Here is an 18,196-nt window from a genome sequence, read left to right on the forward strand (position 1 = left end):
AAAAAAAAAAAAAAGGAGAAACAGAAAAATTACAATTATAGTTGGAGACTTCAATACTTCTCTCTCATCAATTTATGGAACAACTGGACTGAAAATAAGCTAGGATATAGAAGAAGTCAACAACACCAAACGTGATTTCATCCACATTTATGGAACACTCCAACAGCAGCAGGCTCTACATTCTTTCAAGCACACAAAGAATCTATACCAAGATAACGTGACCACACAAAACCTCAACAAATTTAAAATAGTTGAAATTATATAGCGTACTCTCAATGCCCATAATAGAATCAAACTAAAAAATCAGTAACAGAAACAGAACAGGGAACTCTCCAAGTGCCTGGGGAAAAAAATGCACTTGGGTCAAAGAAGAGAGCATCAGGGGAAAATAAAAAAAACATGAAAAACAAAAAAACACACTGAATTGAAAAGAAAATGAAAATACAACATATCAAAAACTTTTGTACACAGATAATAGCTAACACAGTGCAGAAAGGGAACTACATAGCACTAAATGCTTACATCAGAAAAGAGAATTCTCAATTCAGTAATCTAAACTTGCATCTAAAGGAACTAGAAAAATAAAATAAACCCAACACAAACAAGAAAGGCAACACTGAAGAGCAGTAATCAATAAAATTAAAAACAAAAAACAATTTGAAAAATCAGTAGCAAAAAGCTGCTTCTAAAAAAGATCAATAAAGTTGACAAATCTCTAGCATGACTGGCAAGAAAAAGAGAAGACACAAATTACCAGCACCAAGAATGAAACATGGAGGGGCACCTGAGTGGCTCAGTCATTAAGTGTCTGCCTTCCGCTCAGGTCATGATCCCAGTGTTCTGGGATTGAGCCCCCCTGCTCAGCGGGAAGCCTGCTTCTCCCTCTCCGACTCCCCCACTTGTGTTCCCTCTCTTGCTGCCTCTCTCTCTGTCAAATAAATAAATAAAATCTTTAAAAAAATAAAAATAAAAAAAATGTTAGTTGCACTCCTTCCTCACTAGAAATTTAAAAAAAAGAATGAAACATGGACTATCACTACAGATACTTCAGACAACAAAAGGATAATAAGAGAAAACTATGAACAACTCCACAAATGTAAATGTGACAATCTAGATAAAATGGACAATTCCTTTAAAGAACTATCACAATTTGTCCAATATGAAACACATAATTTGAACAGCACTACAACTTAATGGAATTTAATTCACAATTTAAAATTCAAAACAGAAGTCTTTAGATGGTTTCACTGTAGAATTCTGCCAAACACAGAAGAACACCAAATTTTATATGATCTATTCTAGAAAACAGAATAGGAGGGAACTCACTTTACAAAGCCTGATATCAAACCAGACAAAGACAGTGCAAGCAAAAACAAAAACAAATACAATATCTTTCAAGATTATAGATGCTTCTTAACATAATATTAAGCACATGTAATTCAGCTACAATTAAAAAGATGAACACAGTATGACCAAGTGGGGTTATTGCAGAGATGCAAGGCTGATTTGGTATTCAAAAATTAATCAATGTAATCAACCACACTAACCACCTATAGAAGAAAAATGACATGATCATACAGTTGATGTAGAGAAAGCGTTTGACAAAATTCAGCACCCAAATGTGAATAAAAATGCTCAGAAAACCAAAAACAGAGGGGACCTTTATGAACTTGATAAAGAATATTTGCACAAAATCCTACAGCCTCATCGTACTTAATGGCAAAAGATTTAAATTCTTTCCACCTAAGATTGAGAACAAGCAAGGCTCTTGTTCACTTTGATCACTGCTAATCAACACAGTACTGGAACTTCCACTTCTAGTTGTAAATCTACCAAACATGAACAGGACTTGCATGCTGAAAACGACAAAACATTGGTGAAAGAAATCAAATACCTAAATAAACAGAGAGATATACAATGTTCATGGATTAGAAGATTCTACATAGTAAAGATATCAGTTCTTCCAAAATTAACATAGCTATTTAATGTTTAATGTAATTTCCAAGAAAATCTCCAGTGCTTTTTTTGTTAGAGATACAGCAAGGGTATTCTAAAATTTACATGGAAAGGAAAGGAACTAGGATAGCTAAAAGCAATATTTGAAAAAATAAATAAATAAAGTGAGAGCAATCACTTTTCCAGACTTCAAGATTTACTGTACAGCTACTACTGGGTAGTAGTGGTGAAGGACTAGGAGAAAAAAAAATCAGTGGAACAGAATAAATACCCAGAATAGCCCCACACACGTACACCCAACTGATTTTTAATAAAGGTGCAAAAGTAATTCAGTGGTAGAAAGATAACCTTTTCTTCAAATGGTGCTGAAGCAATTGGACACCCACAGTCAAACCTTGACCAAAGTCTCACACTTAATATAAAATTAGCAAAAAAATGGACCACAGGCTTTAATATAAAATGTATAACTATAAACATTTTTAGAAAAAAATACATGATCTTCAGGACCAAGGGCTTCATGAAGATTTCTTAGATCTGACACCAAAAATACAATCCATAGAGGCACCTGGATGGCTCAGTCAGTTGAGTGTCTGACTCTTGGTTTTGGCTCAGCTCATGATCTCAGGGTTGTGAGACTGAGCCCCATGCCGGGCTCTGTGCTCAGCGTGGAGTCTGCTTGAGACTCTCTCCCCCTCCCTCTGGCTCTCTCTTCCCCACACACTCTCTCTCTAAAATAAACAAATAAATCTTAAAAAAAAAAAAAAAAGAACCTAGAAAAGAAAACATTGATAAATTGGACCTCATCAAAATTCAAATCTTTTTCTATGAGAGACCCTACTAAAAGGATGAGGAAACAACTTACTGAAAGGGGGAAACATTTGTATACTACGTATTCAACCAAGGATATCCAAAATAAAGAACCCTTAGAACTCAACATTAAAAAAGTGATCTGATTAGAACATAATTAGAACAAAAGACAAAGAGACATTTCACTGGAGAACATACATTGATGGCAATAAGCTCATGAAAAGATGTTCAAAATCACTAGCCATTAGGGAAAAGCTAGGACCACAATGAGGTAATACATAACACATCTTGTAGATCAGCTAAAAACCAAAACCAAAAACGAAAAACAAAAAACAAAAGACAATACCAAATGCTGGTGAGGATGAAGAGAAACTCAGTTTCCTATCAATCTCTGGTGGGAACTAAATGGTATAGCCAGTCTGGAAAAGTTAATTTCTTAAAAAGCTACACAATTATTCTATGTGTCAGCGATTGGGCATTTATCCTAGAGAAATGAAAACTTCATCCATACAAAAACCTGAATATGATTGTTCGTAGCAGCTTTATTTTTAATAGCCACAAACTGCAAACAATGAAAATGTCCCCCAATAGGTGAATAATTAAACAAAGATAGCACATTTGCACTATGGAATGCTACTCAGCAATAAAGGGGACGCACCATGAACACAAGAAACAACTCGGATGATCTCAAGGGTATTATGGTGATGAAAACAAAGCCAATATCAAAAATGTATAATTCCATTTAGATGACATTCTCAAAATGATAAAATTATAGAAATGGGTAACAGGTTAATGGTTGCCAGGAGTTAGGATGATGGGGAAGAGGCGTGGGCGTAACTATAAAGCGGTGCCTGGAGGGACTTCCCACTGGTGATGGAACCCTCCTGCACCCTGACTGACGTGGTCATCACACACATCTACACGGAATAAAGGGACGTGGAACTAGGCATGCACGTTATACCAATATCGGTCTCCTGGTTTTGGTGCTGGAGGATAGTTGTGCACAATCTAACCACTGGGGGAAGCTAAGTGACGGGTGTAAGTCTCCTCTGCATTATCTCTGCAGCATTCTGTGAATCTGTAATTATTTCAAAGTAAATAGTTTAAAAAATTGTCAAACAATTGAATAGTTTATTATGTTGAACCCAAACAAATAGGATAAATGTAGTAGGGTGTCTTAAAATTTGTTCTTTTTCTGAGTGCATAAACTCTATAACGTGAATTTTCTGCATTTCTTCCCTCCCCCACCCCAAACTCACTGACAATAGAGGCTGACCCTCCTCCAAGAATGCCACTATTGTTGTCAAATGGGAAATGGGTTCAGAAGTTTATTAGCCTTCTATTAATGGCTGTTTTAATGAGAAATAAAATATAGCACTTTAGAAGTGGCAGTGCCACCAGCGATGAATAGAATGAGGCCCAGGAAGGTGACTTACCCTTGCTGTGATAGGATTGTTCGGAAGTAAGGCATGGGGAAGAGCCCAGTTCTCCTATCATTCAACTCACTGCAATTTGCATTAAATTCGTTTGTTTACAGAGAGTTAACTAATACCCGTAGATCCCTGTATTTCAAAGAACTCTTCACCAAAAGGATATCTTGTAAATATATTTAAAGAAATTCACTATGATCATTTTTATAACTAGTAGCGGTCAACACAGGTATCTGAGGACATCGATCTAATGGTAAGAGCGCCAGTCATTTGCACGCGAACTAGGCCAGGCTTTAAAGAAGGACTCGTGTTGACAGACACATACTGAATCAACTGTGCTCTTCCGGGTGAAACAGGTGGTCCTGACCTTTCAAGTCTTCCTCCGCGTTTTTCCTCTTGGATGTCTCTCAGTAAGCTTTTGTGCCTAAAAATACATTAACTTTTTAAAATTAATTTATGTGGAGTAATAGGAAATTAAACATAGAAATGTATACAAGGATCCCATCCTTTCCACGCACCCAGGTGATGTGTTTTCCTAATACAGAAGACGACTACATGAGTTCCAGCCTCGTCTGACACCTGCGAGGCCCCTTCTGTCTTTTAGGCACAGCCATGTCCTTTCTATAGCAGAAGAATATTCTGCGCATTACTTCTTTTATGAGAAGCAGGTACTAGACATAGGCTACCGCCACCGTGCAGGTCCTTCACTCCACTCCATGCCTTCCACTCTCGGTGCTTACCGCCCTGGGTGAGAGCTGCCGGTTTCCTTTCCTTCCTTGCCCAACACTGCAGCAGGGCCTGGATCTGGGTTTCCAGCTAGTCCCAGGTTTAGCATGGTCCTTGGCACACAGTTGTTAGGTAAATTCATAAATGAAAAATGTGAGCATGTGGGAAAAGGGTTATTTTAAAAATTCACCTCCCAGGTAACAGAGCAGCCCCTATATTTGTCATTTTCACACTCTTTGAAAGAGAGTCACAAGGAGAAAGCACTTCAGAATTGATGAGAATTAGAGCAAAAGCATCTCCCCTTTCCCCAGGACTCCTTCAGTCTTCTCTCTGGGTTTGCTTGCAAAATGTGATCACCTTGTGGTTCTCAGAATCCTTGCAGGTGAGGGTCCCCTGTGACCAGCGGGAAGCTGGTTCTTACTTAACCCAATCGGGTGACCGCATGGAACATTAAAAATAGCCTATTAAAAATAAGCCAATTTGCCAATTTAAAAAGTGCTGTAGGCACTTACTTCTGACTGCTGTGACCTTTATGTAACACTGGGCCTTAATCTGTGCTTTGGCACCTATTTACAGAAGGCCCTAAATGGACCTAGTTTTGTATATGTCAGACGTTCATCAAACCAGCGTCCACTTCACTTAGGCCTGTTCATTTTTGGAAGCTCTAGCCTTTCTATGGTATTTACTTAAAGTTCTGTTAAAAAAACAAGACACTGTCTGTATCAAGATTTCCCTGATTCACATAATTTTAATCATTCTAAATTCTCCTAGCACTTACTTAATCAGGTCCCTACCACTATGTCTACATTACCCGTGAGATTTCTCCACATCTTTTATCATCTTTTTCACGTGATATTAGCCCTGACTTACCAACCGAGTGAATTGTGTTCTTCCCTTCCCTTCTGGTGCCCACATGTAAACCCTACTCATGACAAATCCTTCTACCTGGAATATGAAGAGGAGCAGGGAGGGATCAAGCTGTATTTTGGAGGGAGATGTCAATATCTACTGTACTTTTCTATTGTGACATAAACCGATTTTAAAAGTTAGCTGAACGTGGTTACTGAGGGTGTATCAGAAAACCCCTCATGCAAGCTTCTACATACTCTTTGAAATCGATAGTGGCCTTCCAGTTCAAACTTGGCTCTAATCTTTTGGTCATTTGACTCTTCCCAAAATTAATTTGGTTCTTCTCCAGCATACTCTTGCTTGAAGCAGGAAGAGCTTTACGAGGGGCGGCAGCTTCCTCCTTCTTAGGTGCCTCCTTAGGCTCTTCCTTTTCTTTTTTCCATTCTTCACTGAATCTAACATCCTTTATATACAAAAAACAAGAATAATTTTTACAGTGATATCACATCTGAATTATCTGGTGCTGTCTGAAAATTAACACTGGTGATAACTTCAGAAAAGGAAGTCTCTGACACAACTAACTTGCGTTGCTTAGTGACACACACTGGAGAAGAGCCGCTTCAAGATTCAGGTCTCTGTTGGAGCTAGGCTGACAGAAATGTGATGTTCCTAAGCTCCCACCTCACCGCAATCCCTCCCCGCCCCCCAGCTGCAGCACACACAGATACAACAGCAGGGTTGGACCTATTCACTCCTCACCACCACCAGAAAAATCTAAACTCAAACGCCGTATTGACTGGGACACATCATGTGCAAATTGCTGAAATGAAGGATAAAGAGAATATCTTGCTGGTAGCCAGAGGCAGAAGACACATGACAGACAGAGGGAGAAACATAACAATTAAAAGAGACTTATCAGAAACAATGCAAGCCAAAAGAAAACAGAATGACATCTTTAAAGTAGTAAAATAAAAGACCTGTCAACCCAAAATTCTAAACAAAGACTAAAAAAAAAAAAAAAAAAGCTTTCAAAAATAAAGGCAAAATGAAGAATATTTTTTAAAGATTTTATTTATTTGAGAGACCGATCGAGAGAGAACGAGAGAGAGAGAGCGCGAGGGTGAGCACAGGAGAAGGGGCAAAGGCAGAGGGAGAAGCAGGCTCCCCCCTGAGCAGGTAGCCCGTCATGGGACTTGATCCCAGGACCCTGGCATCATGATCTGAGCTGAAGGCAGATGCTTAACCGACTGAGCCACCCAGGCGCCCCAAAATGAAGACTTTCACAGATGAACAAAAGCAGAGGATTCACTGCCAGAAGGCCTGTGCTAGAGAAATGTCTAAGAAGTTCTTCATTCAGAAGGAATATTATACCACATCTACACAAAGAAATGAAAATCTGTAGAAATGGTAAAAATATAAAAGACTCTTTGTATTATTTTGATCATTCTAAAATCTAATTGGCTCTCTAATGCAAAAGTAGTAAGGAGGGTACGTGTTATGATGCGCACTGGGTGTTATACGCAACTAATGAATCGTTGAACACTACCATCAAAACCTAATGATGCATTACATGTTGGCTAATTGAACATAATAATAAAAAAATAGTATCAATGTGTTGAGAGGTTAATACCATGCAAAAAAAATGCACGACAATAGTGCCAAGGGTAAGGAGAGGCACTGAAGGTATACTGTGGTAAGGTTCTTAAAACTACTTGTGAAATGGTAAGATAATATTTAAAGGTGAGAGGATAAATTAGAGATATACATTATACACCCTAGGGCAGCAACCATGAAACTTTTAAGAAGTATACCTGACAAACAGCATAAATAAAATAGAATCATTTCTAAAAGCTCAATTAATACAAAAATGGCAGAAAAAGAGGAAAAAAGAACAAAGAACAAATGGAACAAATAAGAAACAAGTAGCAAGACAGTACATTCAAATTAAACTCTATCACTAGTTACATTAAATAAAATTAATTTTAAAATTTCAGTCAAAAGAAATCATCAAACTGGATGAAAAAGGAAAACCAACTCCCTGTGGTATTAAAAAACCTACTTTCCATGCAACCAACAATCAAAAAATGCAGGAATGGCTACATTAAAAATGAAACAAAATGGACTTCAAAACAAGTATTATCAGACTTAAAGAGGGAAATACATAATGACAACTAGTCAGCACGACTCTAATTGTGTATTCACCAAACAACAGAACTTCAAAATCCATAAAGCAAAAATAAACCCACAATTATGAGACTTCAAAACTCCTTGCTCAGTAATCAACAAAATAAGCACACAAAAATTGATAATATAGAAGAGCTGAGTAATATTATCAACCAAATTGACAAAACTGACAGTTGTAGAATGTACTACCCCAACAGCAGCAGAACATACTTCTTCTCAAATACATACAAAAAAAGAATCACCAAAATTGACCACATTCTGGGCATAACACAAATATCCACAAAGCTAAAAGGACTAAAATCATATAAAAAATCTTCTCTTAATAGAATGGAATTAAACTAGAAATCAGTAAAAGAAAGGTACCTGGAAAATCTTCAGATATATTAATTTGCATGAAAACATATCAAAATCTATGGGATGTAGTTTATGTTGTGTTTATAAAGAAATTTACAGAATAAAACTTTATGGTAGAAAAAGTAAAGGTCTCAAATCAATGGCTAATAAAGAGCTTCCAAATTAAGAGATTAAATAAGAGTAAATTAAACCAAAAAAAAAAAATCAGAAGGAAAAAATCATAGGGCAGAAATAAAATAAAAAGAAAAGCAGCCAAACAATAAAGACAATCAATGAAACAAATAGCTGTTCTTTTAATAAAATCAATCACTTCTTTGCAGACTAATCAAGAATAAAGAGAGAGAAGACTCAAATGACCCATATTAGAAGTGAAAGAGGGGTCATCACAAAAGATCTTCCAGACATTAAAGGATAATAATGAGATGCTGTATTTGATGCCAATAAATTAGATAAGTTGGCTAAAATGTATGAATTCATCGAAACACACAAACTACCAAAGCTCAACATGAAAAAGAAATCTGAATAGTTCTCTTCTATTAAAGAAATCAAATTCTCAAAATAAAAATATTCCAACAAAGAAAGCCCCTGGTACAGATGGCTTCACTGGCAAATTTTATCAAACATTTAAGGAAAACAATATCCAATCTACACAAAGAATTCCAGAAAGAAGAAAAGTAAATGAATATTTCCCAGTTCATCTTCTGAGGCCACATTACCCAGATACCAAAACCAGACAGAGACATTAAGAGACAACTACTACCCCATATCCTTCATGTTTATAGATGCAAATATCCTCAGTAGAATATTACCAAATTTCATCCAGCAATATCAAACAGGTAAGACATAATGATCAAGTGGGGTTTATCCCAGGGTTGAATGTTAGTTCAATACTCAAAAATCAATGTAAATGGTCATCAAGAGGCAAAAGAAAGATAATCATGTGATCATCTTAAGAGATGCAATAAAGTCACCACCTCCAAGCAGCAATGGGCTCATCTTCCATGGGTTAAGTGGAGGCCCCATGGGAAGAATGTAGGAAGGCACTCTCTCCATCCCAGCCAGGGTAGCGTCAGCAAAAGCTTCGTGGGAACTCAACTTCCACCCCTGTCCAATGGTAATGAAGCACACCATACCACCAGAGTTGTCAATGGAAACTAAGTGAAGAAATCAGATTTTGCAGGACCTCCGGATTCTGCCAGTGAAGTGCCTGAGAAGGCTTGCTAAAAACAAAAGATTTAAATAAAATCCAGAATTTCATAACATAATGCCCCAAATGTCCAAGACAATAAAAGATCACTCATCCTACCAAGAACCAGGAAGATCACAAACCAAATGAGAAACAATAATGCACAGGATAATGCTTATACCAAGATGAAATAGATGTTGGAAAAATCTGATAAGAATTTAAGGCAGCCATCAAAAAAATGCTTCAGTGAGCAATTATAAGACTTGAAACAAAATAAAAATAACTAGAAAGTCTCAACAAGTAAATAGAAGATATGAAGAAGAATCAAAAAGAAATTTTGAAACTGAATTTTATAAGCCAAAATAAAACTCACTGGATAGGCCTAACAATATGAAGAGGATAGAAGGGAAGAATCCATGATCTTCCATGAAATTACCCAATATGAATAAAAAGGGAAAAATTCATTGAAAAAAAAATGAACAGAGCCTCAAGATCTGTGAGACCATAACAATAATTCCAAAATTCATTTCATCAGAGTAACAGAAAGAGAGGAGGGAGAGGGTCAGACTAAAAATGTATTCTAACAAGATTTGAAATTTTCTCAAACTTGGAAAAAGACATAAATCTAAGATTCAAGAAGCTGAGGAAACCCTAAACAAACAAACAAATTCAAAGAAATCCGTGCCAAGACACATGATGATAAAAGAAGAAAACTTGCAACAGCAGAAAAGAACAACAATGGAAAAGAATAAGTGTGGGTAAATACTTTCATTCTACTCCTGAGTTTTCTAAATGAAGTTTGATGGTTGAAGCAAAATATAACATTGTCTCATACAGTTATCAATGTATATAGAAGAAATAAAGAAAATTACAAATAAGAGAGAGGGTAAAGGGATGTAAAAGGAGATATGGTTTCTTTTTTGTTACTAAAATTGTATTAATTTTTTGTCTCATCAGTGTAATAGTATTACAGCTTTTGTAAGAAGTTTATGTTAAAAGAAATGACATAAATTCTCACATAGTATATTCGTAAAGGAAGAATACGTTGTTTTTCTTTTTGTGACACATCAGGAGTTGCAAGGAATTGAGTCAAAGGCAATTATTGTTTGAAGGAGACATGGTTTCCATGCTTCACTCAAACTGGTATAATTTCAAACAGATTATAATTAATTATGTATGCATAATATGGTACAACACCCACAGTAAACACAAACACAAAATCTATACGTACACAAAATCAAAGACGTACGCTCAAGACACTATGGATAAATCAAAGTAGAATTCTAAAAAATGTTCAAGTAATCCATAGAAATGCAGGAAAAAAGAAAACAAAAATGAAAACTAGACGGAACAGAAACCAAAGTAAACTGGCAAAAATAAGCCCTAACGTATCAATAATTAACTGTAAATGATCTAAACGCATCAATAGACACATTAATAGAGTTTCACTAATTTTAAAAATGACTCAACTAAATGCTATCTAGAAACTCACTTCAAATATAACAATACAGGTAGCTTGAAAGTAATAGGAGGGGAAAGATACAACATGTAAACAGTAGTTAAAGCTGGAGTGGCCATAAAAATATCCAATTAAGTAGACTTCAGATAAAGGAAAATTACCAAGAGAGAGGGACATCACATAATGATAAAATGATCAATCTATCAAGAAGATATATCGATCTTAAGTGCATATACAGAACTGCAAATATAGAAACAGAGCTAAAAGAAAAATTAGACAAATCCACAATTATAGTTGAAACACTTCAAAACCTCTCTGTCAACAACTGATAGAAAATCAGCAAGAATGTGGGAGAACTTAACATCAAAAACCACATGATTTAATCCACAAAGTAAAAATAAAAGAAATAATAAATACCAAAGTGAAGTAAAAAAAAAAACACAGAGAAAAATCAATGAAACTAAAAGCTAAGTTTCTGAGGAAATTGAGAAAATCAAGAGCCCTCTATCCAGATGGATCAAGAAAAAATAAAACACCAATGACCAATATCAGAAACAAGAGAGGCAACAATAGCTACATATTCTACAGACATTAAAAGACGAAAGAATAACTACAAACAAGTATATGACAATAAATTTGACAACGTAAATGAAATGGACAATTTCCTTTAAAGACAATCTACTGGGATGCCTGGCTGGCTCAGATGGCGGAGCACGTGGCTCTTGATCTTGGGGCTGTAAGTCTGAGCCCCACATTGGGGGTAAAGATTAGTTACATTAAAAAATAAAATGGTTACTCATAGTCCGTAGTCTCTCATGTTTCATTCCCCCTTCTGATTACCCCCCCTTTCTTTATCCCTTTCTTCCCCTACCGATCTTCCTAGTTCTTATGTTCCACAGATGTGAGAAACCATATGATAATTGTCTTTCTCTGCTTGACTTATTTCACTTAGCATTATGAGAAACAAACTGAGGGCCTCAGAGGGGAGGGGGGTGGGGGAATGGGATAGACCGGTGATGGGTAGTAAGGAGGGCACGTATTGCATGGTGCACTGGGTGTTATACGCAACTAATGAATCATCGAACTTTACATCGCAAACCGGGGATGTACTGTACGGTGACTAACGCAATATAATAAAAAAACATTAAAAAATAAATAAACAAATAAAATCCTGTTGAGTGAAAAAATAAATAAATAAAATGGTTAAAGTGGCAAGGGTTATGTGTACTTTACCCCAATACAATAAATAAATAAATTAATTAATTAAAAGACAATCTACCAAAACTCCCTCAAGAAGAAACAGATAACCTGCATGGCCCTAACTACTAAAGGAATTGAAATCTGTTGTTTAAAAACTTATCTACAAAGGGCACTCCAGTCCCTGATGGCTTCACTACCAAACATGTAAGAAAGAAACAATACCAATTCTACACAAACTCTTCCAGAAATTGCAGAGGAGAAAAAACTTCACAACTCATTCTAGAAGGCCGGTATCACTCTGATAACCGAAACCGAAGATATTAAAGAAAACTACACACTAATAACCTTATATTGATGTGAAACTTAAAATCTTAGCAAGTGAGCTCCAATAAGATATAAAAAGGATACTACATCTGAACAAATGAGGCTTGTTCCAGAAATGTAAGGTTAGCTTATTTTTGAAAACTCATCAATGTAATTTACTACATAAATGAACTAAAAAAGAAAAAACACAGGATTATCTCAATAGGTAATCATTTGATAAAACCCAATATCCATTCCTTTTTGGGGGTTTTATTTAAATTTATTTAAATTCAAGTTAGTTAACTTGAAAAATACATATAGTGTATTATTGATTCTGGGGTAGAATTTAGAGATTCATCAGTTGCATATAACACCCAGTGCTCATCACATCAAGTGCCCTCCTTCATGTGCATCACCCAGTTACCCCATCACCCCACCTTGGCCCCTCCAGCAACCCTCAGTTTGTTTCCTAGAGTTAAGAGTCTCTTATGGTTTGTCTCCCTCTCTGTTTTTATCCAATATCCATTCCTAATAAAAGTTCTCAACAAAATGGAACAGAGGGGAACTTCTTTAACCTTCTAAATTTCATCTGTGAAAAAGCCATAGTTCACATCATACTTAATAGTGAGAAACTGAAAGTTTTCCCTTTACCACTGGGAACAAGAGACTACTTCTATATAATTCTGTATTGGAGGTTCCACCTAGTACACATTAAGGAAAGATAAAAAAGGGACTGAGTTTGGAAAGGAAGACGTGATGCAAAATGATCTTTATACACAGACAGTATGATCATCTACATAAGAAACCCACTGGGATCTACAAAGCAGACACTAGAATTAATAAGTGTTTCAGAATATAAAAATCAATATATACAAATCAAGTGTATTTTTATGTAGTAGCAACAGATCATCACAATATGAAATTTTAAAACTACCATTAACCGTAGTCCTTGTTAAACAAAAAAATCAACAGCATAAGTTTGAAGATTTAACTGGCTTTATGAATTGATTCATGATTCTAGCAGCATCCCGTCTAGCAAGTAGAGAGATGCTCCACAGAGCTAAACAGAAGAAAGGTTTTTAAAGGCAGAGAGAGCATTAAAAAAAGGAATTTATTAGCAAGGAATGTATTGTTTAGGCAAGGCTGCCTTCCTAAAAGGAGCAGAAGGGGTACATCAGTAAATTTCCAGGTAGTGACCAGGAAATTCCAGTTGACCAGTTATAGGTTGTATTCCTGGGTGGTTGAAACTGCATTTACTTAGGTATAAATAATATAATAATAATAATATATATTATATAATATACAATAATATAATTCTTGGGTGTTGATTTGGCCGAAGTGATGCCATTTGGGGCCTGTGGTTTTCTTTTTAACACCTCTAAAATATGAAATACTTAAGGTAGGTTTCACAAGAGATGTACAAGACCGGTGCACTGAAAGTTACGAAATATTGTTGAGAAAATTAAACACCTAAATAAATGGAGAAACATACTCTGTTCATGGATTGGAAACCTCAGTACTGTTAAGACATTAGCTCCTTCTAAATTGACCTATAGATTCATTATAGTCCTAACCATAATTCTTTCAGGCTTTTCATGAAGAAATTGACAAGCTGACCCTAACATTCTAATGGACCTGCAAAAGACGTAAAATAGCCAAACACGTTTGAAAAATAACAACATTGGAGGATTTACACTACCTGACTTCAAGACTTATTATAAAGTTACAGTAATCAAGATAGTGTGGTACAGATATAAAAATAGACAAACAGATCACTGGAACAGAAATATACCCACACAAACAGACAACTGATTTTTGAGAAAGGCACAAAGGTAATTCAATGGAGAAAGGATTTTTTTTTTTCAACAAATGGTGTCGGAACAACTAGATATTAATATACAAAGGAAAAGAACTTTAAATGTAAAACCTAATATTTGAAAACTTCTAGAAAAAAATTAGAGAAAATCTTTGTGACACTGAGTTTGGCAAAGCTTTATCAGATACAATGCTATAAAGAAAAAAATGAACAAACTGGACTTCATCAAAATTGAGGACATTTGCTTTTTTGAAGACACTGGTTGGTGAATGAAATGACAAGCCACAGACTGGGAGAAAATACTTACAAGTCATATATTGGACAGAATACGTAAGCCAAGAATATATACAAAGATCTTTCACAATTCAGTAACAAATCAAACAACCTAATAAAAAACTGGGCAAAGATTGGAATAGACACTTTATGGCATACAATATATGAATGGCAAAAAAAGGATATGAAAGAATGCATTCAAGAAATGTAAACTAAAACCCAGTGAAATACCAGTACACACATCTATCAGAATGTCTAAAATCAGAGGACTAACCATACCAATCATTGACAAATATGCAGAAGAACTGCAATTCTCACACACTGCCAGTATGTATGTAAAATATCACAGCCACTTTGGAAAACAGTTTACGAATTGCTTAAAAAGTTAAACATACAACTACCACGTGACCTTGCTGTTTTATTCCTAGATTTTACCCAAGAGAAATGAAAGCATATGATCTGTAGAGATATACACCCAAAAACAAAATGTTGAAAATATGAGAGTTTTATTTAAAGATATGTACAATGTTGTGAAGATAAAGTAAAAGCATATTTGCAAAAGGTGGGCAACAGAAAAGAAAATCAGAGGATCAATCTCAGAGGCCCAACATTCAACTAGCAAGTTTCAAAAAGAGAGCAAAGAGAACAGAAAGGAAGGAATGATTAAAGATGTGATTTAAAAAAAAAGGTATTTTTCTAGTTCTGAAGGACATATGTCATCATTAATGAAAAACAAAACCAGCACCAACCATATCATCATGAAAATTACAAAACATCATGAATAAGAGGGATCCTAAAGGCTTTGTTAGATGGGAAAAGTCAAAACAGACAGGCCACATAGAAAAAAAAGTCTTTAAAATTCCAAGTAAAAATTATTTTTGAACTATCATTATAGAAACAATAACAGAGAGAGAGAAAAAAGATATTTCACATGCTAACCCTCTATTTTTCCTTGTTATGTGCCTCTTTTACTCAGGAAGCTCCACCAAAATTATGGGGTACACCAAAGAAAGGAAAACTAAATGGAAGGGAACTTCCTCAACATAATAAAGGCCATATATGAAAAGCCACAGATAACATCACATTCAGTTGCAAAAGTCTGAAAGCTTTTTCCCTAATATCAGGAATAAGACAAGGAGCTAGCTTTCACTGTTTCTGTTCAACACAGGCCTAAAAGGTCTAGCCATAGTAATTAGGCAAGAAAAAGAAATTTTAAAACATCCAAATTGAAAAGGAAGAAGTAAAACTATCTCTGTTTGCAGATGACATGATCTTATATGTAGAAAGAACTAAAGACTGGGGTGCCTGGGTGGTTCAGGCAGTTAAGCGTCTGACCCTTGATCTCAGGGTTATAAGATCCACGTGGAGCCCACTTAAAAATACAAAAAAGCAAAACATATATTTTTAAAGATTGTATTTATTTGAGAGAGTGAGAAAGAGAGCGCACAAGTGGGGGAGAGGGAGAAGCAGACTCCCCCTTGAGCAGGGAGCCCAATGCAGGACTCGATCCCAGGACCCTGGGTTCATGACCTGAGCTGAAGGCAGATGCTTAACTGACTGAACCACCCAGGTGCCCCCCAAAAGAAAAATATTTTTTAAAAAAGAAAGACACAAATATTTTTTAAAAATGAGTTAATAAATGAATTCAGTAAAGTTGCAGGATTTGATTTTGAATTTCACATTCAAAAGAGCCAGATCCGATTTCAACACTCAAAAATCATTTCTGGGGCGCCTGGGTGGCACAGCGGTTAAGCGTCTGCTTTCGGCTCAGGGCGTGATCCCGGCATTATGGGATCGAGCCCCACATCAGGCTCCTCCGCTATGAGCCTGCTTCTTTCTCCCATTCCCCCTGCTTGTGTTCCCTCTCTCGCTGGCTGTCTCTATCTCTGTCAAATTAATAAATAAAATCTTTTAAAAAAAATCATTTCTATTTCTCTACACTAGCAGTGAAAAATTAGAAAGGAAATTTAGGAAACAATTCTATTTACAATAGCATCAAAAAGAATAAAATGCTTAGAAATAAATTTAACCAAGGAGGCGAAAGACTCGACACTGAAAACTATAAAATACTGCTGAAAAAAATTAAAGGAAACACAAAGAAATGGAAAGATACCCCAATGTTCACGGATTAGAAAAATTAATATTAAGATGACAATGCTGTACAAAGCTATCTATAAATTAATTTAATCCCTGTCAAAATCCCTATGCTGTTTTGTGCAGAAATGGTAAAACCAAACCTAAAATTCATTTGGAAGTAAAGGGAGCCCAAATAGCTAAAACAGTCTTGAAAAACAGGAACAAAGTTTGAGGACTCATACTTCTCAATTTCAAAACTACTACAAAGACATAGTAGTCAAAACAGTATGGGACTTGTATGAGGATAGACAAGATAGAATAGAATTGACAGTCAACATATAAACTCCTACATCTATGGTAAATTGATTTTCCACAAGGATACCAAGACCATTCAATGGGGAAAGAACAATCTCTTTAACAAATGGTGCTAGGAAAACTGGATATCCACATGCAAAAGAATGAAATTGTACCCTTAGCTTACTCACACCATATACAAAACTTAACTCAAAATGAATCAAAGACCTAAATTTAAAGACTCTTTGTCCCTAAATTTAAGAGCAAAAATCATGAAATTCTTAGAAAAATCAGGGGCAGTCTTCATGACATCGGATTTGGCAATGGTTTCCTAAGTACAATACCAGAAATTCAGGCAACAAAAATGTTTTCATTGGACTTTATCAAAATTAAAAATGTTTGTGCATCAAAGGACACTATCAAGATGAGTGAAAAGACAACCCACAGAATGGGAGAAAATATTCGCAAATATTCTATCTGATAAGGGATGAATATCCACAATATATAAAGAACTCCCACAACTCAACAACAAAAAGACAACCCATTTTTTAAAATGGGCAAAGGACTTGAATAGACATTTCTTTAAAAAATATATACAAAGGCCAAGTAAGCACATGAAAATATGCTCAACATCACTAATCATCAGGAAAATGCAAATCAAAATTACAATGGGATACCATACTTCATACTTACTGAGATGTCTATAATAACAAACACACATACAAACACACACACAGAAAACAACAAGTACTGGTGAGAATGTGGAGAAACTGGAATCCTTGTACAGGAATATAAAATGGTTCAATTTAGGTAGAAACAGTTTGGCGGTTCATCTAAAAGTTAAACACAGAATTACCATATGACCCAGAAATTCCACTTCTAGGTGTCTACCCTCCAAAACTGAAACGGACTCAGATACTTGTACACCAATATTTATAGCATTTTTCACTATAATCAAAAAGTGCAAACAATGCAAGTGTCTGTCAACAGATGAACGGATAAACAAAATGTGGTTATAAACACAAATGGAATATTATTCAGCCATAAAAGGAATGAAGTTCTGACACGTGCTACAACATGGATGGACCATGAAAACATTATGCAAATGAAATAAGGAAAACACCCAAGGACAAATACTATATGATTCCACTTCTCTGAAATATCTAGAAAAGACAAACTTATAGAGCTGGAAAATAGCTTAGAGGTTCCTAGGAGCTGGAGGAGGAGGAATGGGGAGTTACTGCTTAATAGGAACAGAGTTTTAGTTTGAGTAGACAGTGGTA

At 35.7% G+C, this 18,196-nt stretch overlaps 1 protein-coding gene across 3 annotated transcripts in view; it reads right to left on the minus strand.

Moving 5' to 3' along the window:
• Window positions 1-18,196, minus strand: part of ARMC4 (armadillo repeat containing 4) — a 182,709-nt gene that overhangs the window by 147,544 nt on the left and 16,969 nt on the right. The window contains exons 9-11 of one of the 3 annotated variants that reach the window (XM_034643995.1): window positions 6,026-6,231; window positions 4,934-5,032; window positions 4,519-4,617 (exon numbers count right to left, since the gene is read on the minus strand). In XM_034643995.1, the coding sequence (XP_034499886.1) occupies window positions 4,519-4,617; window positions 4,934-5,032; window positions 6,026-6,231 (404 nt within the window). The remainder of the gene's footprint in view (window positions 1-4,518; window positions 4,618-4,933; window positions 5,033-6,025; window positions 6,232-18,196) is intronic. The other 2 variants (XM_034643994.1, XM_034643993.1) reach the window with 2 other exon arrangements.

This window comes from Ailuropoda melanoleuca, chromosome 15, assembly GCF_002007445.2.
Source record: "Ailuropoda melanoleuca isolate Jingjing chromosome 15, ASM200744v2, whole genome shotgun sequence".
NCBI lineage: Eukaryota > Metazoa > Chordata > Mammalia > Carnivora > Ursidae > Ailuropoda > Ailuropoda melanoleuca.